The sequence below is a fragment of the Muntiacus reevesi genome, chromosome 1 (assembly GCF_963930625.1).
Source record: "Muntiacus reevesi chromosome 1, mMunRee1.1, whole genome shotgun sequence".
Taxonomy (NCBI): Eukaryota; Metazoa; Chordata; class Mammalia; order Artiodactyla; family Cervidae; genus Muntiacus; species Muntiacus reevesi.
This window is the reverse complement of record NC_089249.1, coordinates 189,387,398-189,414,325: the sequence shown is the minus strand read 5'-3', so window position 1 is coordinate 189,414,325 and position 26,928 is coordinate 189,387,398. Positions and strand designations below refer to the sequence as shown.

General features: G+C 44.1%; 1 protein-coding gene and 1 pseudogene across 3 annotated transcripts in view; both read right to left on the bottom strand.

The window, feature by feature from the left end:
* LOC136165813 (adhesion G protein-coupled receptor E2-like) overlaps positions 1 to 24,280 on the bottom strand; it is a 55,201-nt gene extending 30,921 nt beyond the window's left edge. For all 3 annotated transcript variants that reach the window (XR_010662806.1, XM_065932043.1, XM_065932044.1), the window contains exons 1-14: positions 24,211 to 24,280; positions 20,989 to 21,042; positions 20,560 to 20,679; positions 19,864 to 20,019; positions 16,565 to 16,696; positions 14,843 to 14,989; positions 14,710 to 14,756; positions 14,519 to 14,596; positions 13,927 to 14,104; positions 4,290 to 4,397; positions 3,890 to 4,107; positions 3,157 to 3,336; positions 1,350 to 1,547; positions 840 to 1,075 (exon numbers count right to left, since the gene is read on the bottom strand). Coding sequence is in view for 2 of the 3 variants with exons in the window: in XM_065932043.1 (XP_065788115.1) it covers positions 840 to 1,075; positions 1,350 to 1,547; positions 3,157 to 3,336; positions 3,890 to 4,107; positions 4,290 to 4,397; positions 13,927 to 14,104; positions 14,519 to 14,596; positions 14,710 to 14,756; positions 14,843 to 14,989; positions 16,565 to 16,696; positions 19,864 to 20,019; positions 20,560 to 20,679; positions 20,989 to 21,042; positions 24,211 to 24,241 (1,883 nt within the window). In the remaining variant the exon portion in view is untranslated. The remainder of the gene's footprint in view (positions 1 to 839; positions 1,076 to 1,349; positions 1,548 to 3,156; positions 3,337 to 3,889; positions 4,108 to 4,289; positions 4,398 to 13,926; positions 14,105 to 14,518; positions 14,597 to 14,709; positions 14,757 to 14,842; positions 14,990 to 16,564; positions 16,697 to 19,863; positions 20,020 to 20,559; positions 20,680 to 20,988; positions 21,043 to 24,210) is intronic.
* A 1,473-nt stretch (positions 24,281 to 25,753) lies between these two features.
* LOC136156156 (protein SET-like) lies at positions 25,754 to 26,611 on the bottom strand (annotated as a pseudogene).
* Positions 26,612 to 26,928: the final 317 nt, after the last annotated feature.

Here is a 26,928-nt window from a genome sequence, read left to right as displayed (position 1 = left end):
GACCTAGGGGTTATTACTTAGTGTCTGTACATTATGATCTGTCATAATCAAATACTACATTTGTTCTACAACACATGATTGTGCTGGAGAGATAAGAACAGATGAAATTTGTCAGGAAGCATTTAACAAAAGGCTTCCTGTGTGCTGTTTTGGATCTGTCGGGAACCATCTGGCACTTATTGATTCCTGAATATTCAGGAATTAAGAGGAGAGGCACGCCTTTCCCGGGGCTGAGGAATCCAGGCATTTCTCATTACAGTGATAAGTACCCTCTTCCTTTTTATGAGCCATACGGTAAAAGGTGATTGTTTGCAACTTTCTCTTTGATAGGGATCATCTTATGTTTTGTAAGTCTGGAATTTTAATCTTTATCTTTGCTGAGAATAACTACAGTATATATGTCCACACCATGTTGATTAAAACATCTTTGCTTCATCAGAACTTTGGTCCCCGTGTCTTTCTTTCTTTCTTTCTATTCCTTCTCTCTCTCTCTCTCTCTTTCTGGCTAATTCCTTGGAGCGCGGAGGCCCGCTGAGCTCACATTCTTGCCCAGGCTTCTAAGACCCTCTCGAGAAGGTGCACTGGGTCTTCACCCACTCGAGAGGGCGCCTGGTGCCTACGTGCAGCAGCGCGAGCCCCAAGAACAGGACTCTATTGGCTTTCCGCATAAACCAGGGGATATCAGCCTCTTTCTGTCTCTTACTCTCCGGAACACCAGGTTCCAGTCCATTAAAGGACCAACAAGTGCCATCAGCCTCTTTCTCTCTCTTACTTTCTTATCATTGACTCCGGACCACCAGGCTCCGGTTCATTAAAGGACCAACAGGAATTTAATTTACCTGGTGGGTGTCCCATAAAGATGAGGCCTGGATGCTGCAGAAATGGCCACAATCACAGCCGGGACTCCGTAGCCCACAGGGAACATGGCCTTCTTCATGAACCTGTTGACACCGGAGTAGTTGACCACAGTGAGGTTGCGTGCAGAGAGGAAGAGGTGCAGGCCCACCAGCAGCATCCAGGTGAAGGAGGCCAGGTAGAGATAGTGTAAGGCACCTGCGATGAGGGCGCACAGCACCTGGGGGAGGAGGAGGGTGTCAACAGGAGGGACTGTCAGGGTGGAGTGTGACCTCGGCACTTCTATAACTTGCCACTAGAGAGAATTTTGATGTATATGAAGGGGTTGTCAACAGAGTGTTTGTCTTCTAGTTGTGGCAGTCAATGTGAAACTTGTTACTTACCAACTTAACCTTACTTGGAAACCAAGTCCTTTTATTAAAGTGTCCAAAGCAGTGTGGCTCCATGAACTCAGAATCCCCTGGGGCAGGAGTATTTTGGAAACATATACGAACCTTGTTCTCAGTCCTGTCGATGGCTGTCAGGAAGAGCAGGTGGGCCAGGAAGAGGCAGAGCGAGAGCTGCAGGTGGAGCGAGGTGCTGGTGTTCTGGATGGCTTTGCACAGCAGGAAGGTGAGGGCCACCAGGAGGAGGCACAGCAGAGAGAGGCTCAGCCCCACGTAGGTGATCACAGTCAGTGCGGGATCCTCCTCCTGGGACCCAGCAGAAAGGAGACCACAGTCACGCTTTCCTGCTCTGAGTAATGACCCTTCCACCATTTTTGCTTTTAGACATAGAAAAATCAGGAAGAGAAGACCCAGATAGACTTGGTATGTTTGTGGATAGCTTTCTCCAGGTTCTGAATGTTAGAATTTTATGGGATCTGAATGGTTAATTCAGTCCCTGGAAGGACAGAGGGGCAGGAGACTCTTTAGTCAAGAACAAACTCTGGAACTCACAAGGGTTTATTTTCCTGTAAGCTTCTGAGCATAACTCAGCCTTCCAGTTACCACAATAGGTACACAGAGGCATGAAACTTCATGCTGAGCACCAGCCTCCATCCCCAGCATGTGGTGGTGTGTGACAGAGTCTGTACCTGAGGCTCTCTGTCCAGGTATTAATCACCAGCCTTGGATGCCACTCACCCATCCCTGAAATATCCTTTCTTGGAAGGGAACTAATGATTATATATTAGAACTGAATCCTCCATGGAGGAAATCTATTGTATTTTGGCAATGGTGGTAGCATAAAATTCATATTTTCTGCAGTCCTTGAGCACCCTGTTGTGAAGACCCCTGGGGTACACAGAATTTTAATTTAGCAACCACACCCTCATCCCCATCTTCTGCCTGATGTTCAGTCAAAAGCCAACCCAGGTGATGCTGTGAAGACAGTGTTGCAGGTGAAATTCAAGTCCTCCATCAACTGACTTAGAGAGTTTACCCTGGTTGCATCTGTTGTAACCAGAAGAGCCCTCAGAAGAGGTAGGCTCTTCTTGGAGAAAATGATTCAGAGTTTGAGAGAGTTCTGTCATGAGGGAATTTCTCCTGCTGATCTCCAGACAGATTCACTGGAGCACTGTGAGAGATCCAAGAAGAGAATTAGGACCAGAAAGAAGGCTGAGCACTGAGGAATTGATGCTTTTGAATTGTGGTGCTATAGAAGACCTCTGAGAGTCCCTTGGACAGCAGAGATCAAACCAGTCATTCCTAAAGGAAATCAACCCTGAATATTCATTGGATGGACTGATGCTGAGATGCCAATACTTTGGCCCCTGATGTGCAGAGTCCACTCATTGGGGAAGACCCTGTTGATGGGAAAGAATGAAGGCAAAAGGAGAACAGGAGAGCAGAGGATGAGATGGTTGGGTGGAATCACTGCCTCAGTGGATATGAATCTGAGCAAAATCTGGGAGATAGTGAAGGACAGGGGAGCCTGTTGTGCTATAGTATATGGATCCCAAGGTGTGGGAACATGACTTAGCAGCTGAACAACAGCAACAGATGAGACGGCATGCAGGCAACCGCGGAACTGAGCCTGGTTCTCTGCTGCCAGAGATAAAGAAAACACTATTTCAGTCCTACTAACACCAGGAACTGAAATCTGCCAGAAATTAGGGAGTTAGGGGACAACTCCAATTTTCTGAGGAAAGGTTTATAAGACTTGTAGAAAACTGAGCAGAAAGCTCATCTGAACCATGACTATTTGTTAGCTTGAAGAAACAGTGAGATGATAATAAACTTATGTTTCTAAAGCTGCTGTGTGTGTGGGAATTTGGTACAGAGCAGTAGCCCTTGAATGTTGCCACTCTGAGGTTCTCACCTGGACACTGTAGTGGGCCATGAGGACGGCAAAGGTGCTGAGGTGGGTGCACTGGCAGGTGGTGCTCTTGTCTCTGGTTCTGGTCACCCAGCAGCCTCTGGTGTCCCAGTAACCACTTCCATTCTGGCCACGCTCCCAATAAACACAATGCACCTTCTCTCTTGGCCCAGGGGTCACTGACTGTGTTAACAGGAAGAGGAAGAAGGTGTGAGTTCGGGGTTCCGTTGCTCAGAAATGCTGAGCCAAAGCTGGCTTGTGAAGGGCTTTCCTTTTTTTTTTTTTTCTCATTTATTTTTATTAGTTGGAGGCTAATTACTCTACAATATTGTAGTGGTTTTTGCCATGCATTGGCATGAATCAGCCATGGATTTATATGTGTTCCCCATCCTGATCCCCCCTCCCGCCTCCCAAAGTCTGTTCTGTACATCTGTGTCTCTTTTTCTGTTTTGCATATAGGGTTATCATTACCATCTTTTGAAATTCCATATATATGCATTAGTATACTGTATTGGTCTTTATTTTTCTGGCTTACTTCACTCTGTATAATGGGCTGCAGTTTCATCCATCTCATTAGAACTGATTCAAATGAATTCCTTTTAATGGCTGAGTAATATTCCACTGAAAGGCTTTCCTAAACAGTTTATGCTCCCATGGTGGAGCCTGCTAAAGCCCAAGGCTGGGCCCAGGACTCAGGCCTGTTCCACACCCACCACTCCATCCCACCTGGACTCACATGTTGGAAGACAAAGGTGACTGGGGATCTGAGGTTCTCAGTGTCCTTGGTGATAAAGGCAGATATGACATCTGACAGCAGGATGTGGGAGGTTTCCTGCAGCAAACCCCTGTGTGTCTCATGTAGAGTTGTCTGTTCCTCAGCATCCAGGACCAGAGGGGTTTCAGCCAGGAATCTGTGCATCCCAGGACTGGACAGGAGGCCCACCACAGCAAGACCTGCAGGACAAGGCTGAGGGTGACATCTTGCAGTACCCAAGAGGACCTCTTCTTCTACAGATGAACTGTTTCCTTTTGACCCATGATAGCCCACACTTCCCTTTAAACTTCAATATTCCATTTGTCATATCCTTGGGCATCTTGACACACAGTGAAGACTTACCTGTTGTCTCAGCCATTACCTGAGTCACCAGAATCATGCACTTTACCCCAGGTCAGCATCATCTCTGTCCGATTCTGAATCAAAGTGATATTCCTGTAGCTTGGTGCCTGCACCTCCAGTGACACTTCTATGAATTGTGGGAGTTAGATTAGTAATTGTGATTGTTTTGATGGCTATAACACCATGTTGTTCAGTTGCTAAGTCATGTTCAACTCTTTGCAACCCCATGGACTGTTTCATGTCAGGCTTCCCAGTGCTTCACTAACCCGTGGAGTTTGATCAAATTCATGACCATTGAGTCAGTGATTTCTATCTAACCATCTCATAATCTCTTGCCTCTTTATCCATTTGCTTTCAATCTGTCCAAGCATCCAGGTCTTTTTCAAGGACACACATATATCCTATATATTTTTATATAGTATATATGTTTAATTATTATGGATGAAAAATGTTGTCCACCATATCAGCAAACAAAGGATGCTAGGGTAATCAATCCATCAACCACTACCAACACCCCTGACTGTGAGACTGAGGGAACTCAGGAGGGAGCTAATAAGCCATTCACAGCCAAGCCCTCACCTGGCAGCCACACACAAAAGTGCACCTGAGGGGACTCAGGATGGGAAAGAGAAGGATACTGGCCCTGGAGAGCTAAGGTGCATGTAAAAGGAGTGATTTCAATATATCCCAACTCTTGCACCTTGCCATCTGTAGAAAAAGTGTTAAATTAACCAAATTGAGACATTTGCTTTTCTTTGATTAATAGTAATTCTTTGATGGTCCAACTATCTGGTTTTTGTTGTGAAACTTCTATAGATCCTGGCCCATCCTCTATCTCAGAGGCTTTGGGTTTTCAGAAACCCCACTGAATAAAGCATAATACTCAACTTTCAGGCTGTGCATTTTTTCAGACATTATATTGTGACTGTTATTGGACATGAGTTTGGGCAGACTCCCAGAGATAGTGGAGGACAAGTTAGCCTGGCGTACTGCAGTCCATGGGGTCGCAAAGAGTTGGACATGACCAAGTGGCTGAACAACAGTTATTGCGATAGCTACCTCAATAATTTCATTCAGTTAATTTCAAATGATGGCATAGCAACAGCTAAAGATGGTACAATCTCAATTTTACAAACTTATTTAGTAAGAGTGAAAATAGAAGACTATGAAAAGTGGCTATAAAGACAGGTGGTTCATCATGTTTAATGTTTCTGTAACTGTTGGTAAGGCTTACATAAGAAAGCTATATTATGTTTTATTTATGCACTGTATACCATATTATATATATTGTATATCAGATATACATTATGAGAAATCTTATCATGTGTACCAAATAATGGTATAATTATGATATAATTTTATACCATAATGGTATAATTTTATATAACATAACATTACATAACATAACATACACAACATATATAACATAACATTACATAACATAACAGACAAGAAATTAAAAGATGCTTGGTCCTTGGAAGAAAAGCTATGACAAACCTAGACAGCATATTATAAAACAGAGCCATTACTTTGCCTACAAAGGTCCCTCTAGTCAAAACTATGGTTTTTCCAGTAGTCATGTATAAATGCGAGATTTGAACTATAAAGAAAGCTGAACACTGAAGAATCGATGCTCTTGGAGAGGATTCTTGAGTACCTTGGACAACAAGAAGATCAACCCAGTCAATCCTAAAGGAAGTCAGTCCTTTATATTCATTGGAAGGACTGATGCTGAAGCTGAAACTCCAATACTTTGGTCACCTGATGCGAAGAACTTATTCATTGGAAAAGAACCTGATGCTGGGAAAGATTGAAGACAGGAGGAGAAGGAGATGACAAGGGATAAGATGATTGGATGACATCACCAACTCAATGGACATGAGTTTGAGCAAGCTCCGGAAGTTGGTGATGGATGGGGAAGCCTGGTGTGCTGCAGTCCACGGGGTTGCAAAGAGTCAGACACAACTGAGCAACTGGACTGAAGTATAACATGACACATAATATTTGCTATACATTATAATGGAGCTTCCCTGGCGGCTCAGTGGTAAAAAATTGGCCTGCAATGTAGGAGGTGCAGGAGATGTGAGTTCGATCCTTGGGTCAGGAAGATCACCTGGAGGAAGCCATGGAAACCCACTCCAATATTTTTGCCTGGAGAGTCCCATGGACAGAGGAGTCTGGAGGGCTACAGTCCATGGGGTTGCAAAGAGTTGGACAGGACTAAAATGACTTTCCACGCACACACATGCATGATAATGGTACTATAGGTATGAAAGCAAGCAGAACCCCAAACTCTGCCCCTCAAGAACAGTGATTCTTCCATGTTCCCTGCCTCTTGTAGGAAAGCTGAAGTTTCCCAAGCCTCCCTGAGATACAGATGATCAGGCTGAAGCAGTTAGTGATTAGAACAATAGAGTCACACATCCTGTCTGTGTCTGACGCACATTCCTGAGCTGTTTTGCTAATACTATAACTGCCACCAGAGGGAAAATGCTAACTGCATGATGACCAGACTGTAGCTATGACATAAACTGTTCCATTGATGGCTAGTAAAATTTCAAGAACTGACCTCAACAGAGTAAGATTAACAGTATTGCTCTTCATAGTCTACATTTTTGTGGGCCTCAAAATAATTGTAACTTTCTCTGCCCATGTATGTAAGTGAGCAATTAGAATTATCTGCAAAGTGATGCTGCAGACCCCCGCTGATATATTCTAGTCAAACATGTCCCTATGTCAGCATGAAACAATTGCAGAAGATGAACCTTCACCTCTTATCCCATAGAACTGGAATGATGTTTACTGATAGAAATTAGTTAGCAGCTCTTTAGCCCTTTCCTGACTGCCAGTTTCTGTTCCCTTTAAAACTTACCTTATGAGATTACATAAAGTAATCCTTAAGAAATTACAAAATGAGATTCATTATGTAACATTGAACTAACTCCTGACTTGTGCTTTAGTGAATACACATAATACCTTGCCTAACCTGTTTTGATTCTTTCCTCAGATTAAAAGAAGTAGGAATGAAGAATTAAGTTAAAGTATGATTATCTCTCTATCCCCAGGAATGCCCTAAGCAATTCTCCAAGCAGACCACATGGATGAGATATTTAATATCATCTGATGAAAGATCACAAGGAGTCAGCCAGCCTGCAGGAAATGGAAAATGATGCAGAGCTTAACTTCCTGCCTTGATGATTCACTGAGTTTCTTTTCCTTTTTGCCCTTTAAAAATTACCATTGGATTAAGTTGCTAAGCTGTGTCCGACTCTTGTGACCCCATGGACTGTAGCGTGCTAGGCGCCTCTGTCCATAGGATTTTCCAGGCAAGAATACTGGAGTGGGTTGCCATTTCCTTCTCCAGGGGATCTTCCTGACCCAGGGATTGAACCTGGGTCTCCTGCATTGCAGATAGATTCTTTACCAACTGAGCAACAGACCCCCATAAAGAACTACCATGGCTGAATTTAAAAAAGAATGATACAATGCCATTTGTAGCACCAAGGATGGATCTGAAGATTGTCATACTGAGTGAAGTAAGTCTGAAAGAGAAGGAGAAATATGACATCTCTTATATGTGGAATCTAAAAAGAAATGATACAAATGATCTTATTTACAAATCAGATACAGACTCATAGCCTTAGAGAATGAATTTATGATTGCCAGAGGGGAAGGATGAGGGGAAAGTATAGTCAGGGAATTTAGGAAGTACATGAGCACACTGCTATATTTTAAATGGGTAACCAAGGACCCACTGTATAGCACAGTGATCTCTTCCCAATGTTATGTGGCAGCCTGGATGGGAGGGGAGTCAGGGAGAATGGACATGTATATATATGGCTGTATATATGGCTGTATATATATGTATATATATTTCTTTGTTGTTCACTGAAACTTTTACACGATTGTTAACTGGCTATGTCTGTGTGTGTTAGTCACTCAGTCATGTCCGATTCTTTGCGACTCTATGGACTGTAGCCTGCCATCCTCCTCTTTCCATGAAATTCTGTATACAAGAATACTAGAGTGGATTGCCATTTCCTTCTCCAGGATATCTTCCTGATCCCGGGATTGAACCAAGGTCTCCTACATTACAGGCATATTCTTTAGCATCTGAGCCATCAGGGAAGTCTGTTAAGTGGCTATAGTCCAATATAAAATAAAAAGTTAATTTAAATAATCCGGGGAGGGAGGTGGGAGGGGGGTTCAGAATGGGGAACACATGTAAATTCATGGCTGATTCATGTCAATGTATGGCAAAAACCACTACAATATTGTAAAGCAATTAGTCTCCAACTAATAAAAATAAAAAACAAAAAAAAAAAAAACAAAAAACAAAACAAAAAACAAACAAACCAAAAAAAAAAAAAAAAAGAAAAAGGATAAAATATAAAACACCTTTAAATATTGATATAGTAACTGATTTGAGAATCTGAATTTATGGGAAAATGTATATCTGAGAAAATAAAAGAGTATAACCATCAAAAAAAAAATGAAAACAAAAGTTAATATATATATTAAAAAAAACACCAAACTGTCATGGATGAACAGAATCTTGGAAGCAGGTTGTGGGGATGCCAGGAAACACTTTCTCCCAAGATTGCCAATCTTCTGATTAAAGCACCGTTTCCTTTCTTTACGCAGCTGCCTCTGGAGTATTAGTTTTTGAGCAGTGAACACAGAACTTGAGTTTCGTAACATGTACACCATCTGCATTTAGAGGATTATTGGAAACTATGAGGAAATTATTTAACTATAGTATAATCCCTGACAGTTTATATATATATATATATATATATATATATATATATATATATATATATATATATATATATATATATAATGTTAGTGCCTGATTTGGGCTTCCCTTGTGACTCAGCTGGTAAAGAATCGGCCTCCAATGTGGGAGACCTGGGTTCGATCCCTGGGTTGGGAAGATCCCCTGGAGAAGGGAAAGGCTACCCACTCCAGTATTCTTGCCTAGAGAATTCCATGGACTGAATAGTCCAGGGGAAGCAAAGAGTCTGACATGACTGAACCACTTTCACTTTCAGTGCCTGACTTAAGCTTTAGTTGTCCAAGCATTCATTTCAAAAAGGCACCCACTTCAAATACAGTTAACACATTGCTGGTCAGGGGAGGAGGGGACTAGATAAAGAGGCCACCTCCCGCTCCCGAGGCTCCGTTATTTTAGCAATCTTCAATGATTTCAATAACTGACCACTTATGCTGCTTGTTCTTATCTCTTCCCATCTTCTAAATTCTGGCTCTTATGTTTTCAATTCACCAAAAAGGAGTGATCATGCCCAAATCCTAGGCCCCCACCGTCCACCCTCCATGGCAATAAAAGCAGAACTCCAGGCCCCCCTCTGTCTCCCCTTTGTAATTTCACTGTGTGGCTTCAAGGGTGCTGTGTCACTTAGGTGCTTTGAGGATTAGCTGTCCTGGACTCCTTGTATGGTACCTTAAAATAAACACTGCATAGAAACCAATGAAAATGAAAACACAACAACCCCAAACCTATGGGGCACTGTAAAAGCAGTGCTAAGGGGAAGGTTCATAGCAATACAGGCTTATGTCAAGAAACAAGAAAAAACTCAAATAAACATCCTAACTCTATACCTAAAACAACTAGAAAAGAAGAAATGAAGAACCACAGGGTTAGTAGAAGGAAAGAAACCTTAAAAATTAGGGCAGAAATAAATGCAAAAGAAACAAAAGATACCATACAGAAATCAACAAAACTAAAAGCTGGTTCTTTGAAAAGATAAATAAAATTGACAAGCCATTAGTCAGACTCATCAAGAAACAAAGGGATAAGAATCATATCAATAAAATTAGGAATGAAAATGGAGAAATCACAGCAGACAGCACAGAAATACAGAGGATCATAAGACACTATTATCAGCAACAATGCCAATAAAATGAACAACCTGAAAGAAATGGACAAATTCTTAGAAAAGTATAACTTTCCAAAACTGAACCAGGAAGAAATAGAAGATGTTAACAGACCCATCACAAGCATGGAAACTGAAACTGCAATCAGAAATCTTCCAGTAAACAAAAATCCAGGACCAGACAGCTTCACAGCTGAATTCTAACAAAAATTTAGAGAAGAGCTAACACCTATCCTACTCAAACTCTTCCATAAAATTGCAGCGGAAGGTCAACTTCCAAACTCATTCTATGAGGCCACCATCACCCTAATACCAAAGCCAGGCAAAGATGCCACAAAAAAAAAAAAAAAAAAAAAAAAAGAAAGAAGGAAAAGAAAACTACAGGCCAATATCACTGATGAACATTGATGCAAAAATCCTTAAAAAAATTCTAGCAAACAGAATCCAACAACATATGAGAAAGATCATACATCATGAATAAGTCTGCTTTTCCCCAGGGATTCAAGGATTCTTCAATATCAACAAATCAATCAATGTGATACACCACATTAACAAGTTGAAAGATAAAAACCATATGATTATCTCAATAGATGCAGAGAAAGCCTTTGACAAAATTTAACATTCAGTTATGATAAAAACTCTCCAGAAAGCAGGAACAGAAGGAACATAACCTCAACATAATAAAAGCTATATATGACAAACCCATAGCAAACATTACCCTCAATGGTGAAAAAATGAAAGGATTTCCCCCAAAGTCAGGAACAAGGCAAGGGTGCCCCTCTCACCAATACACTTCAACATAGTTTTGGAAATTTTGGCCAGAGCAATCAGAGCAGAAAAAGAAATAAAAGGAATCAAGATTGGGAAAGAAGAAGCAAAACTCACTGTTTGCAGATGACATGATCCTCTACATAGAAAACCTTAAAGGCTCTACCAGAAAATTACTAGAGCTAATCAATGAATATAGTAAAGTTGCAGGATATAAAATTAACACACAGAAATCCCTTGCATTCCTATACACTAACAATGAGAAAACAGAAAGAGAAATTAAGGAAATAATACCATTCACCATTGCAGTGAAAGGAATAAAATACTTAGGAGTACAACTACCTAAAGAAACAAAAGACCTATACATAGAAAACTATAAAACACTGATGAAAGAATTCAAAGAGGACACAAATAGATGGAGAAATAGACCGTGCTCAGGAATGGGAAGAATCAATATAGTGAAAGTGAGTATACTACCCAAAGCAATCTATAGAATGCAATCCCTATCAAGCTACCGATGGTATTCTTCACAGAACTAGAACAAATAATTTCACAATTTGTATGGAAATACAAAAAACCTCAAATAGCCAAAGCAATCTTCAGAAAGAAGAATGGAACTGGAATCAACCGGCCTGAGTTCAGGCCCTACTACAAAGCCACAGTCATCAAGACAGCATGGTACTGGCACAAAGACAGAAATATAGATCAATGGAACAGAATAGAAAGCCCAGAGATAAATCCATGAACCTAGGACACCTTATCTTTGACAAAGGAGGCAAGGATATACAATGGAAAAAAGACAATCTCTTTAACAAGTGGTGCTGGGAAAACTGGTCAACCACTTGTAAAAGAATGAAACTAGAACACTTTCTAACATCATACAGAAAAATAAACTCAAAATGGATTAAAGATCTAAATGTAAGACCAGAAACTATAAAACTCCTAGAGGAGAACATAGGCAAAACACTCTCCAACATAAATCACAGCAAGATCCTCTATGACCCACCTCCCAGAGTAATGGAAATAAAAGCAAAAATACACAAATGATAACTAATGAAACTTAAAAGTTTTTGCACAACAATGGAAACTATAAGCAAGGTGAAAAGACAATCTTCAGAATGGGAGAAAATAATAGCAAATGAAGCAACTGGCAAAGAATTAATTTCAAAAATATACAAGCAACTCCTGCAGCTCAATTCCAGAAAAACAAATGACTGAGTCAAAAAATGGGCCAAAGATCTAAACAGACAGTTCACCAAAGAAGACACACAGATAGCTAAGAAACACATGAAAAGATACTCAACATTACTCATTATCAGAGAAATGCAAATCAAAACCTCAATGAGGTAGCATGTTTCGCTGGTCAGAATGGCTGCTTTCCAAAAATCTACAAAAATAAATTCTGGAGAAGGTGTGGAGAAACGGGAACCCTCTTACACTGTTGGTGGGAATGCAAACTAGTAAAATCACTTTGGACAACAGTGTGGAGATTCCTTGAAAAACTGGAAATAGAACTGCCATGTGCCCCAGCAATCCGACTGCTGGGCATACACACTGAGGAAACCAGAATTGAAAGATGCATGTGTACTCCAATGTTCATTGCAGCACTGTTTATAATAGTCAGGACATGGAAGCAACGTAGATGCCCATCAGCAGACGAATGGATAAGAAAGCTGTGTTACACAATGGCATGTTACTCAGCCATTAAAAAGAATACATTTGAATCAGTTCTAATGAGGTGGATGACACTGGAGCCTATTACAGAGAGTGAAGTAAGCCAGAAAGAAAAATACCAATACAGCATACTAACACATATATATGGAATTTAGAAAGATGGTAATGATAACCCTATATGCAAGACAGCAAAAGAGACACAGATGTATAGAACAGTCTTTTGGTCTCTGTGGGAGAAGGCAAGGGTGGGATGATATAAGAGAATAGCATTGAAACATGTATATCATCATATATGAAACAGATCGCCAGTCCAGGTTCGATGCATGAGACAGGGTGCTCAGGGCTGGTGCACTGGGATGACCCAGAGAGATGGGATGGGGAGGGAGGTAGGAGGGGGTTTCAGGATGGGGAACACATGTACACCCATGGCATATTCATATCAATGTATGGCAAAACTAGTACAATATTGTAAAGTAATTAGCCTCCAACTTAAAAAAAAAAAAAACCCCAAAAACTAAAGTAATATTCTTCCCAGGGGGCTCCATGGGTAAAGAACCCGCCTGCCAATGCAGAGGACACAGTTTAAATCCCTGGGTGGGGAAGATCTCCTGGAGCAGGAAGTGGCAACCCACTCAAGTATTCTTGCCTGGGACATCCCATGGACAGAGGAACCAGGTGAAGCCATTTATATTTTATTGTAAATTCTTCAGTATAATTATTTCTTTTGCTGATACTTCATTTTACAATGAAAGTTTAGTTTTTCATCTCTTTTTAACCTTTTTTTTCTCTCTGTTGTTCACTGAAGTAAAATTGAACTAGAATATTATAATAGTTTCAGGTGTACAATACAATGATTTGATATTATCATACATTACAAAATGATGTTACAAAATGACATTACAAAACCACACTAACTCTAGTTACCATTCATTTCCATATATTATTGACTACATTCCCTATGCTGAACATTGTTGGTGGTGGTTTAGTCACTACCTCGTGTATGGCTTTTGCGACCCCCTGGACTGTAGCCCTCCAGGCTACTCTGTCCATGGAATTTTCCATGCAAGAATACTGGGGTGGGTTGCCATTTCCTTCTGCAGATTCTGTACCTTACATCCCTTTATTTATTTTACAACTACCAGTTTGTCCCTATTAATCCGTCTGAACTATTTTGCACTTAACCTTTTATTTTAATTTGTTTATGAGATTAACTGGGATATATAAGCATGGTCACTTTGCTCTAGTGAGACTGGAAGAGGAAGGAGGCAGGGATAAAGCAAAGCAGGACCTTGTGGTCAGACTCAGGTACTGGCTTACCTATGCCTGCAGATGAACTGAAGGTCCATGACCCTTTAGGCAATGCCTTGCTCACCCCTCTCAGGACATTTTCCAGGCCAAAGATCAGGTTAGTGACCACAAAGTGCTGCTCTGATAAGGGCAGGGTTTTCAGGTCCCCGGGCGTCTCCAGCAGATCACTCATCTCCTGAACAAGGACCTGGGGGGATGGGGACACAAAGCCAGTAGCCCATGCATCTGAGAGGCTGTATAAAGGTATGACCCAGTCACAGAAAACAGACTAAAGAGACTGTCTGGGTGATACAGGTGGTACTGGATGGGAGTCGCTGGGTGATTTTTGCCCCTGCAATCCAGCCACTCAGAGGCCAAGCTTTTTCATTAGTGTCAAGGAATATGTAAATCCAATATCCAGAAATAGGGAAAGGAAAGGGCATTAGTAGGTGTGCCGTGGTGTTCAATAGTCACTACACATGTCCACTCTTCCCACACACCCTGTGGGAGAGGCGGAGCCTCGGAGAGAGCGCCTTTGTTTTTGCGGTGTCCCCTTCAGACCAAAGTTTCCCAAGGCTTCTATGGGATGCTTCCACCTGCCTCCCTTGGGTCCTGCCCTTACCCGAACTGTGTTCAGGACAGAGGCTGAACTGAAGTGTCTGCCCAGATCCTGGATTCTTTTAAAGAAGTGAGAGAGCGCCTGGGGGAGAAGACAAGGTGGTCAGAGAGCCTCATGTGAGTGTGGGAGCTTGGGGGAAATGAACGGGCTTTGTGGAGAGATTTCCTGCTGCCTGTCCCTTTGGGGCCACTCACCTGGCTCTTGATTCCAGGGGGAGCAGTCCAGGTGGGGAAGGAGATCTCTGCAGGGGACAGGGGAGCAGTTCATTAGGTGTGGCAGCGTCTGTGTTTGCTGTGGGCGGGTCTTAGATCAGGGCAGGACAAATACCTTCGCAGATGGTGGTCATTTGCTTATCCCGGAATCCAGGTTTGGGCACCCAGCCTTGGCGGCAGTGGCACGTGTATGAACCCACAGTGTTGACGCAGACGGTGGAGTTGTCACACTGATGCTTCCCGGAGCTGCACTCGTCCACATCTGGGGACACGAAGAAGGGAGTCAGGCTCTGCCCCAGTCTGATGAGGTTCCTCGCCTCGCTGTGCCCCCTTACTTTCCAATTAGCGCTTCCTTCCTCCCAGGAGGTGATGCCACCCCCTGGAATCAAGGACAGCACATCCTTGAGTAGTGGACGCTGTGAATATATATAGGAAGTGTGTAGAGTTCTGACAGACAGCAGATGAGACAAGTACAGCTTGTGAAAATACTGAAATATCCTCTTTACAGCTGGTAATTAGCTGTTGCCTGGGATCCCTGGGAGCCTTCTGCTTGGTACCCCAGGACCCCCCCAACCCTCCAAGATTTTTTCACATTTAACCTCAAAATGCTTAACACCTTACACAGCAGGGGACCCCCAGTGATCTTTCTGTTTGGTTTGTGTGGGTACCAATGAGTATGTGATTAGATCTTTTGAGTGTGGGTCTCCGAGAGTGTAGCATCTGAGCTCCAGACCTTTATGGACTGTGTTGTTTGGGTCATTGGGGGACCCAGGGATAGGCTTCCAGCAGGGGCAGCAGCAGCCCTCAAAGCTGCCCATGAAGCTGAGGCAGTGGGCGGAGCTGTGGCATGGGTTTCTTCCAGAGGTGCATTCAATCACATCTGAGGAAAAAGCCAGATCAGAGCTACCCACTTCACTCACTGCACCCATTATTCATATCCCTTCTCAGATTTCTTAGCACTGCTCTCTGAGGACATCCTCTCTCTGCAAGTTACCTAACCTGCTGGGATACAAATGTGTGATGGCATTTTCTAATGTAAAAGTTCCATAAGCTCAGATCTTCCCCGCAGGGTGGACAGGGTACAACTTTTTGGGTGCAGGTGTGATCCCAGACCAAGCTGAGTCCCTTCACGTCTGGTGCAGGAGGCTCTGTGGGGACACCTGTATGGGTTTCTAACCAGGGAGGCTGTAGCACTGATCACGACCCATGTGTGATGCGGTGGGTGAGGGGGAGGCACCATTGCCATCCAGAGCTGTATCCCTGCCTTCATTAGAACAGAACTCAGAGGACCAGTCCTGTCCAGCCCAGGTCCCCCAGCTCCTCGCTGTCTGCACTGAGGACACACCTCTCCTCATACTGCTGCTGCCTCTTCATTGCCAAAGCTTGTCATGGCAGCTTCCCTTAGGATGACTACAGTTAGGATATTGTCCCTATTTTTAAGAAGAAAAATGAGGCAAAGTTAGAAACTGAGTCACGGCTGCTCGTCTCCTCCATCAAGGCTCTTACTAACATTCTCTTTAGCCCTGGACCGAGGTTCCGCCTCTGAAAGCCAGAGGTGACACCTCCCTCTGATCCTATGTGACAGATGAGGAAGAGATGAGGTCTAGGATGTTCATGGGGATGGGGAGCTCCACAAAGAAACCCCAGGTCCGGAAGGCTCTGCTGTCTCCCTGGTCTGTGGTGGGACCATTCGAGGAGGCAATCCTTGGGTGGGGCCCCGGCAGACCCTTGTGTCACAGGAACCTGAGTCTTGTCTCCCTCCTTCTTGGGGTCCCTGAACCACTTCAGCTCCTTCCCCAGCTCCAGGCCCGCCTCACACTGTCTTCCGAGGGTCTACCTGTGCAATCCCTCAGGTCCTCTGGGTTGAACTCCATATCGGGTGGGCACTGGCAGATGTAGCTGCCCTGGGTGTTGATGCAGATGCTGCGGCCTTTACAGACTCTGGGTCTGTGCTGACATTCGTCCACGTCTACAAGAGGAAGTAGAACATTATGGATGCCTGTGGCTGTGGACAACCTTCCGGCCTGGGTGTCATCCACGTTTCTTGGTATAGAAGCATCCAGAAGGGCCTGCCCTCTCTTCCTTGGTGAGTGGAGGCCTTTCCTCATTCATATGGAGATATCCTATGGATGAGCATAGTGACCCGGAATTTCTGTTGTCTAGAAGTGGCCAGAAGTGGCCCAAGTTACCCAGTCTGCCATCTCTGACTCCGTGAGCCTCCCTGGGAAGCTCCCAGCTAGGATGGTGGCATTACAACTGCCCACATCCCAGGCTAAAGATTTGGACAAAGGCCTGGGTGGGTCTTCTTGGGAACCGAGTATAACTGTGTTCCCTGAGCAGGGCCCATCTTGGCTCCCAGTGATGCACTTTGTCCTGACTTCCCCAGGGTGAATGCTGCCAGCTGAGTTCTCCTTGAGTCCTGCTGACCCCGGCAGGACAGTGCTCTTCCATCCATGCTAACTCTGAGACTCCAGCTCCGTGGACATGGACAAAGACCCACCCCTGAGTCATGCAGCTCAAGGATGAGGCTTGTGGGCAGTTCCACAGAAAATGCAGATGATGATAAAAAGGCCAAGGCCACCCGAGCATTGGGCACCAGGCTGTGCTGGACAGTGGGTTTGATGTCTGGCTAGTCAGCTTTAGGGCTGTGAAGTTGCCTTTATCTGATTCCCATGAAGGCATCCCCCAGACTGGCAGGAAGTGATGAGAATCTGCAGCTGATCAAGGCTCGTGATGGGCGAGGGCTGGGTGGCTGGAGCAGGGAGCAGGTGCTCATGGGCAAAGGGTGGCAGGTGTTTCCGTCATCTTGGCACTTGGCCTCCCACTAAAGATGTGGACATGTGCACACTGCTGGGTGGGGCTCAGCCCCCACCTTCTGTCCTCACATGGTCTGGGTCATTGTGCAGTCTGGGTTGACCTCCTTAGTAGAGGGTCAGACCAGAGGAAATGGCCCCCGGTGACAACTTATCATTGAGACCAGATGGAAACCTCTTCATTTACCTGATTCCTCCAGTGGGTTGGGGATTGATGTCACCCTGCCACACCCCCGACACAACATCCTCCCAGTCCCCAGTCATCAGAGCTACCTTAGGTCCATGAACTGAAATTATGGGAGAGGGTCAGGTGGAGCCTTGGGTGGGGAAATAAATGGAAGCTGAGCAGTTGAGATGTTGCAGGGTGCCAGGAGGCATCTTGTCCAGGCAGTTTCCTGCAGGGTCATTGATGGCTGGGGACAGTGGAACATTCCTTGAGTCTTCTTCCTCTCACATTTGTGGATGGGACCCCAGACACCATGACCCAGGGTCTCAGAGGCCCCAGTTGGGGCAGGTCTTCTCCCAGATGGCACTAACAGTAGCAATGAGGACAGATAGTGTTCTGGGCCACACGGTGCTATCACCACACTGAGTATGGTGTGAATGTCACTTCCTCTTTTGTTTTAAGAAGATAAGATGCCATGTGATAGTGGGATGTTCTGAACATCCAGAAGAGACCCTCTGCAGAGGTCCTGAGTCTTGGGGTTCAGAGAGGGTTGGGAGAGTAGATAGGCACACAGGACAGCCGTCTGATGCCTGGAAAAGTTGAACAAGGAGCCCAGGGACCCAGCCTAGGTCTTCTTCTCATAGCAGACCTCACAGTCTGGACATGGATAGACATGTATTTGGGTGCAGCGAGGGCTGGAATGCTGAGGTGGGGAGTGCAAGACAATTCAGCTGAGCCTGTCTCAGATCTAAGTCTTCAGGCAGAAGATTTTGATGCAAACCAGCAGGCGGCTCTCTCCCTGTCATCCACTTTGAGGTCTGTTGAGGTCCCCTTCCACTTCAGTCTTCTACATCTATGTCTCTGGAGGGTCTCACAACAATGGGTGAGCAGCCTGCTTAGTGCAGACCCACTGAGTGGGATCAATGATCACCACGTGCAGTTGTGCAGGTTGCTCATTGCAGAAGAGTATCTGGCCAATGAGGCAAATTGGGGGAAGAATGTCAACTCAATCTCCATTCCCCAAACACACAGTCGGCCTGGAGATGAGGGACCTTTACGGATTTACTGAAAGCTCTGTCTTCTGACCAGGTCACGAGTTCAAGCACAACAGCCACCCACTGAGGCTGTTATGGGTTAGCAGAGACTCCACACAGATGCAGGTCCCCTTTTCTCTCCCCCCAGGGAGGCTCTGCTGCCCTCTGTCTGCAGGGCAGGAGGGAAGGGACTGAGCCCAAGGTTGCTGACTCTTCTCTCTGCAGCGGGGGTGGGTCAAAGAACCCTCTTCAGAGTCCTCTGAACCCTGAGCTCAGCATCCTTCTCACCTCCCACCTTCACTCTCCTCCCCTCTCCATCCGCAGTATTCAGGTCTATCCCTGTTCATGGACTCCTCTCTGGAGTCCTGTCTGACCCACTTCTGACCCCCTGCCCCTTTCTCTACCTACCTGCTCCCCCTGGAAGTGGGGCAAAGCCTGGTGATGTGTGGAGGCCATGCTCCTCCCGGTCCTGGTGAAGGAGGGGATGGACCAGGACAGCTGCTCCTGAGCACCCACCCTGGGCACAGCCCCCAGTGATGCCCATCCTGGAGAGGGTGTGTTAGATCATAAAGACCATAATTTAAAAGCCCAACAGCCATCAGTGTTTTGTGCTTTGTGACCTCATATACCTTTCCAACAGTTCTATGAGGTGAACACCATAATCCACCCCCCAGCTTTTTATAGTTAGGTAAACTGGGGCACAGAGATTATAGTTAGGTAAGCTGTGGCACAGAGAGAGGTGAAGTAACTTGTCCAAGATCACATAGTGATCTTGGCAAAGCTACTTTTGTTTTTATTTGTGCAAGATAGGGGTACTTAAAAAAGAAAACAGAAAATCACAATACTGTTATCACATCTCCCATGCTAACAGTGATTTCTGAGTAAGTATCCTGGCCAGTGTCATACATGCAGCTCTCAGGTGGCAAAGCCAGGACCTGGGTCCCTGGCTCATATCATCTGTCTCTCTGTGCAGGTGGGACAGGTACCTGTAGACTGTCCCAACTCAGACCTGGGTGCTACACCTGTAACCAAGGTCCTGTCTCCTGGATGCTTCAGAAATGACTCAGCATTTCGACCCTGAAACCTCAAGAATGAGAGGCAGAAAATGCAGCATCATTCTTACCTTGACATGTGTTCTCACTCTCATTCCGGAATATTGTTACCCCAGAAGTAGGCTCATATCCTGGGCTACATGTGCAGTGGTAGCCCCCTTCTGTGTTCTGGCAGTCTGCTGAACTTCCACAGTACACTGGTGAGGGTGGCCCACAGTCATTGATGTCTGGAACACAACAGGACAAAGGGTCACCTCCCAAAGATGTGTGTCTCCACAGGACAGACGTCCCCATCCCCATACCTGACTCTGCAGCACTGGGCCTGACATGTAATCCATGTCTTTTTGGAACAATTTAGACTCTTGGTCAATACTGCTGAGTCTAGGATGTACCTGGAACAAGCCATCCCTGAAGCCTGTGCAGTCAGCTCTGATCTTCCTAGCCCTCTGACTGGCACCCCAGACTGGGACACAATGGGCAGTACTGAAGTGGGGAGTGGGTAGAAGCTCTGCATCTCCGTCCTCAGTCCTGAAAGGACAAACCCAGGCTCAAACTTCAGACTCCTGGAGATCTAGCTCCTCTCTAGTAAGCCAGGATTATTCATGTCTCATCTCTCCACCTTTGTATCTTTTTGTTTTTATTTTTTCTGTGCTTGACAGTTCTGAGGACAAAGCCTGAGGCACCCATTGAATACCCATGTCTCCCATGGGTACTGGGCTGTACCACACATTCTCTGCATGTCCTGCCACCACCCCAAGTCTCCGTACCATCACAGCTCTCCAAGGGGTCTGTGAAGATCTCCCCAGAAGAAGAAATGAATCCTGGATCACAGCGGCAGGCGTTGCCATTGACACATGAGGATTTCGGAGGGCACCGCAGAGCACAGGCTGCGGGGGGCAGAGATGGGGATGGAGACCATCATCAGAAGTTCCATAGAATGAAAGAAAGCTATCATCTGGGGGTCCATGGGCAGAAGAAGGAAGCATGAATGGTGGCAAGGGAGGGAGGAAGGGGGAGAGATGATGCTATCCACAGGGGAAGATCTCAGAGCACTCTGGGCACTTGGGTAGAAGAAACAACTCTTGTTCCCAGAGAACCATTTCTGAACCTCACTTGAAAAATAAGTCTCCTTCTCTCCTTTGTTGGTGAGAGAACCCAGACCCTGGCATGCATTCTCCACCTTCCCCCAGACTCACCTTTACTGTTCTGGGCTGTAGGTCCCATTGGAAACAGCAGCAGTACCAAGAGTCCTGGGGCAGAAAGACAGAGATGACAAAGATAGGAAAATGGAGATTCAAATTCACCCCTTTCCATATGGTCATTGCCTCCTGGGGAAATGGTGGTGTCCCTGCTGCCCACCACTTTCCAGCAGCCTCCCCAAGATTCCTGTGCTTTGCACAGAACCGAGGACTGTTCCTTTCCCTTGCATCTCCTGGGACTCCCCAAGGAATCAGTTACTGACAGGCACAGCCCTCATGGAACCGCAGGTGGTAGATGTAAAGGGACAGAGTATACACAGAGAGCTGATGACAAGGACACATCTTAGAAACTCCAACCTCTCCCAAATAAGGGGGCACATTTGAAGGGGGAAGAAAGTCCTCAGCATGGGGTGCCTTTGCCCATACTCAGGTTCTTTGTCCTCTGGCAGTGGCCGAAATGTCTCTGGATTTCTCTCCAGGATGGTTTCTCCTGTTGAAGTTACATGTTTCCGGACACATAGGAAGAACATGGATATTGCAGTTAGACAGTCCAAGTTTGGAGTTAGACAGTCCAAGCCCTCCCTCATGATGATGTCAGCAGGACATGGAACCTTGGAATCAGGAGAGGGTGAAGACAGGTAGATATGAGAACTAAGGTATCTGCAGGTAGATCCAGTCTCCCCTGGATAAGCAGCCTCTCTGGGTTCAGCAGTCGTGGCTGCTGTGGTTCCCTGCAGATGAGCTCCTGACCTTTCCATAGTGCACTGAGGTTACAGCTCCTCCCCTTGATCTCAGTCCAGCCCTGAAATGAATGTCTGACAGCAGTAGGCTTTGTGATATGAAACCAGTGTGGCTGTAAAGTGTGAAGTCTACCTTACAGTCAGTACCCAGTCTGTCATCCCATCCAAGTGAGCAGATGAACCCTAAGAAAATCTTTTCAGAGCTGTGTGCCTTACAGGATCTTTGTTCTTGGGTAAGGATAAAAAAGAATTCCTCTTTCATGCGGTACTGCCATTTCAACACTGTTATGTGACAGAGGATCCTGGTGGAGAATGGATTTGAAGACCCAAGTCTGCATACAAACTTTCACTTGGTGGCCATGTGTCTTTGGAAATGCCACCTGTCTTTTGAAGCACAATTTCCCCAATGAAAAATGAGGTGTTGTTCTTCAGTTGCTTACTCATGTCCAACTATTTGTGACCCCGTAGACTGCAGCACATCAGGCTCCTCTGTCTTCCACTACCTCCCAGAGTTTGCTCAAACTCACATCCATTGAGTCGATGATGCTATCTAACCATTTCCTCTTCTATTGCCCTCTTTTCCTCATGCCCTCAATTTTCCCCAGCATCAGGATTGTTTTTCCAGAGTGTCAGCTCTTTGCATCAGGTAGCCTAAGTATTGGAGCTTCAGCTTCAGCATCAGTCCTTTCAATGAATATTCAGTGTTGATTTCCTTTAGAATTGACTGGTTTGATGAAATGAGTGCAATGGCAGTAATAGCATAATAGAATGAGCTTTACTACAGTTTTAGATGTTGAAGACTAATAAGGTTTAGTTGATATTATGGTTAACTTTATGTAGCAAGGTGGCTGGGCTGCTGTACCCACATATTTGGTCCCACACTATTCTAGACATTGCTGTGAAGGCGTTACATGAACTAACATCGTTTGGTAGGAAAAATCATTTCTTTCATCTTTATCTTATACTGGACCATAGTTGATTAACAATGTTGTGTTAGTTTCAGGTGTATAGCAAAGTGAGTCAGTTATACATATACATGTATCTGTTCTTCTACAAATTCTTTTCCCATTTAGGCTATTACAGAATATTGAGCAGAGTTCCCTGTGCTATGCAGTAGGTTCTTGTTGATTATCTATTTTAAATATAGCAGTGGGTACATATGAATCCCCATCTCCCAATCTATCTCTCATCCCCCACTTCCCCCCATAATCATAAGCTTATTTTCTAAGTCAGTGAGTCTGTTTCTGAGTTAACATTTAAATCAATAGACTCTGAATAAAGCACATTACCCTCAATAATCTGGGTGAACTTCATCCAATCAGTTGAAGGCCTAAGAGGAAAAAAAAATTGACCTCTGAAGAAAATAAAAAATCACTTCTGGAGGCCCTCGAACATGAGATGCAACATCAGGTCATCCTGGGTTTCCAGTGTGCTGCTGGTCCTTGGGATTTTTGGACTTTCCAACCTCCACAATCTCATGAATCAGTTTCTTAAATAAAATCCTTTCTCACCACTATAGATTCATCCTATTGGTTCTGCTCCTCTTGAGAACCTGGGCTAATACAGGTGGTAAAATTAGAAATCTTTGTTAAGTATCACTAGGAATACATTTCACCAGTTGGGACTTTCCTGGTATTCCAAGAGGCAAGAATCTGCCTCCCAATCCAGGGGATACAGGTTTGACTCCTGGTCCAGAAGGTCCCACATGCTGTGGAACAACTTTACCCCATGGGCCACAGCTACTGAACCCCACACACCTAGAGGCCCATGCTCTGCAACCACAGGAGCCACCAGAGTTTGGAGGAGAGTGGGTTCATATAGATGTATGGCTGAGTCCCTTTGCTGTCCACCTGAAACTTTCATAACATTGTTAATCGGCTATGAAAAGAAAAAGTAAAAGTTGCTCAGTTGTGTCCGACTCTTTGGACCCCATGGACTATACAGTCCCTGACATTCTCCAGGCCAGAATAGTGGAGTGGGTAGCCTTTCCCTTCTCCCGGGAGTCTTCCCAACCCAGGTCTCAAACCTAGGTCTCCCACATTGCTTGCGATTCTTTACCAGTTGAGCCACAATGGAAGCCCAAGAATACTGGAGTGGCTAGCCTATCCCTTAATCAACTATATGCCAATGGGAAATAAGAAGGTTTTAAAAAAGAGAGAGTTGCCACAAAACTGAGAAGCCCATGCACTGCAACCAAGAGGAGCCCCCATGCACGGCAAATAGAGAAAGCCCACGTACAACAGCGAAGTCCCAGCACAACCAAAAATATAAATTAATTAACTAATTAAAAGTTTCATCAATTTTCTCCTTTGAAAACTTAACATAATTGAGTTAATACCCTTCTTAAATTCCTTCCCTGCTTTCCTTTGTAAAGATAGTGGGAAAACCAGAAACAAAACAAAAGCTTCTAAAAGTAAAGAACAGAGAAAATTCTCAGACAGCTTTAGTTGTCTAACTCCATCGTTATAATTCTACTTACCTGAAAGCAGACTTAGATACCTGTTTCTCATGGTGCAGAGACCAGCAAGCCCAGGCACAGAAGATGTCTTATCTTCCTCTGTGTGTTGGGGAGGGACTTCTGGCTTTCAGTATGACTTCTGCTTTTCACGGGGCTCTTCCGGGTGGCGCTAGTGGTAAAGAACCTATCTACCCATGCAGGAGACTGAGGAGACATGGGTTCGATAGCTGTGATGGGAAGACTCCCTGGAGGAAGGCATGGCCTGCTGGGAAAATCCTGTGGACCGAGGAGCCTGGCAGGCTACAGCCCATAGGGTCACAGAGTCGGATATGACTGAAGCGACTTGGCACACACGCATGCTGCTTTTCATAATCTAACAGGAAATCACTGGTCTGGATGTTTCTTTCCCCTGTTTTGCCTGATGATTACTTCTCTGAATTTTCTAAGCAATTTTTTTTTTTTTTGAAATTTCTAAGCATTTGCATAGCATTACTGGTATTTGTACTGCAAGACTGTTCAAAAGTGGTTTTTATATTGTTTTGATATGTGAAGACCTCCAATATCAAACATGAAGACTCATTTTATTGGTCTTTTTGCATGTATGAAGACCTTGGTTCAGAGTGAGTATAGAATTGCTTATTTGCTATATATTAACAGATTAAAAAATTTCTTTTGTGTACACATTTGGTTTTATTGTAACCAAGCAACATGTACACTTTTAACGTTTAAAACAGCATCATCTTTCCTTTCCAGTGAAACAAAAAGAAAAGTTTAAAAATAAACAGGAGCAAAATTACAATAGAGAATTTCAATTACAAATAAGATGCTACAGGTTCTGCTGATTCTCCCATCAAGTGGCAGGGCTCAAGTCATCATTAGGAGATAATTTTATTTTGAAAGTGTCATCTTAAACTGCACGGATTTCCATTAAACATCACAATTAAACATGCCAAAGGAGAAGCCATGTTATGCCCACTTAACCCACCCAAACATCTGAAACCCACCCTTTGCTAACCTTCTATAAACCCCATTTTGAAAGTATTTTTTCTTTTTTTAAACAAGAGAAAGTAGACAGATACATGTTGGTAAATGCTAACTGTCCATATTCATATAGAGACACAGTGTAATCTCTGAGCCCATTATACAGAGAAGGGAGGAAAAAAGCTAGAATTCTATGCATTACTACACAGGGGCCTAGATCCCTCCAGTTTCCAGCAGAGCTAAGGGAGCAGAAGGTTTTTCTTTTTTCCCCACAGAGCATGGTGGTATTGATTTCATAAAGATTTTGTTGAGGCAACAAGGGATAAAAATGAATTTGGAACCGAAGTGGGTAGAAATTCTTTACCCATTGAATTCTGCTCAAGGTATTCCCCCCCCACCCCAAATAAGTTGTGAACCATTGTATAAAGGAGAAAAGAGACTTTAAAAACAGGGTGACATAGAACAAGAGGAGAAAAAGGAAAAAAAAAAAAAAAAAAAAAAAAAGACTGGAACTTCCTCCCAAGGACTGGAGAAAATCAAAAAAGTTGGAATCCATTAGTGTTCCTTTCATTAGTCATCTATCTTATTCTTCATCTTCCTCTCCTTCCTCCCCCTCATCTTCTTCACCTTCATCCTCATCCCCTTCTTCATCAATATCTTCCAATCCTTCTTCCTCTTCATCATCGTTATCTTCTTCTCCTTCCTTTTCCTCATCATCCATGTCAGGAACCAAGTAGTACTGTAACGGATTTGGCAAATATCGTCTGTGGACGACCTCTCCTAACTCATCTGCACCTGCATCAGAATGATCAGTAAACCAGGTGAAGAAGCTTTCTGGTTCCTGATGCTGTCTCTCCCTGCTGGCTTTATTCTGTGTTTGACCTGATCGTTTCATCAAATCTTTTCCAGATTGCCATTTGATTTCAGTGGACTTTGAAGATGGATCACCACTCTCATTCAGATAAAATTCCTTGGAGAAAATTTTATTTTCAAAGTAAGGGTTTTCATCAAAGTAAAAATCTATTCTGTAACCTGATTTAATGTTTTCAAATTCTGTCACTTTGACTCTTGTCAAATAATGTAGTGCCTCTTCATTCTCCTCCCCAAGCTGTGCATGGGATGGTTATCCCATGTGGATGGTTATCAAATGTTGTTACCCCAAATTTTGGGATTTTTGCCATCAATTCTGACCTCTTTTGAAAAAATGGTTGGTGGAGTTTGTTATATTGCTATTCTACTTTCAAAATCTCCTCACTGGCTTGTTCATTAAGTCTATCTCACTTTGGACTTCAACATATTCACTTGCTTCTTGCATTTTTTTTTCTTCCTTCAGCACATTTGAAGAAGCAGATGCTTCGTCTGGCCTGGAGGCAGGATTCCGCCTTGCTTTCTTTGGTTTCTTAGCTTGTGGTGGAAGTGAAGACTGGTGTTTGGGGGCCATGCTGGGAAAAAAAGCCAAGAATCCTCCCAGGGGAGGAGAGAGGTACTGCAAGCTCAGAGAACTCAGACTTTTTTATTTTTAAGTTTTATTTTGAAATATAGATTGAGGAAGTTGCAAAATAGTGCCAAGCGGTCCTGTGTAATCTTCACTCATTTCCCCACAAAGATTACATTTTTATATAATGACTGTCCAATATTTAAATGAAGAAATGACATGTAATTCCATGTCATTTTCATATTTGTAGATTCCTGCAACTGTCAATGCAACCAAGATCCATCAGTATTCCAACACCACAAAGATTTCCCTCATGTCACTCC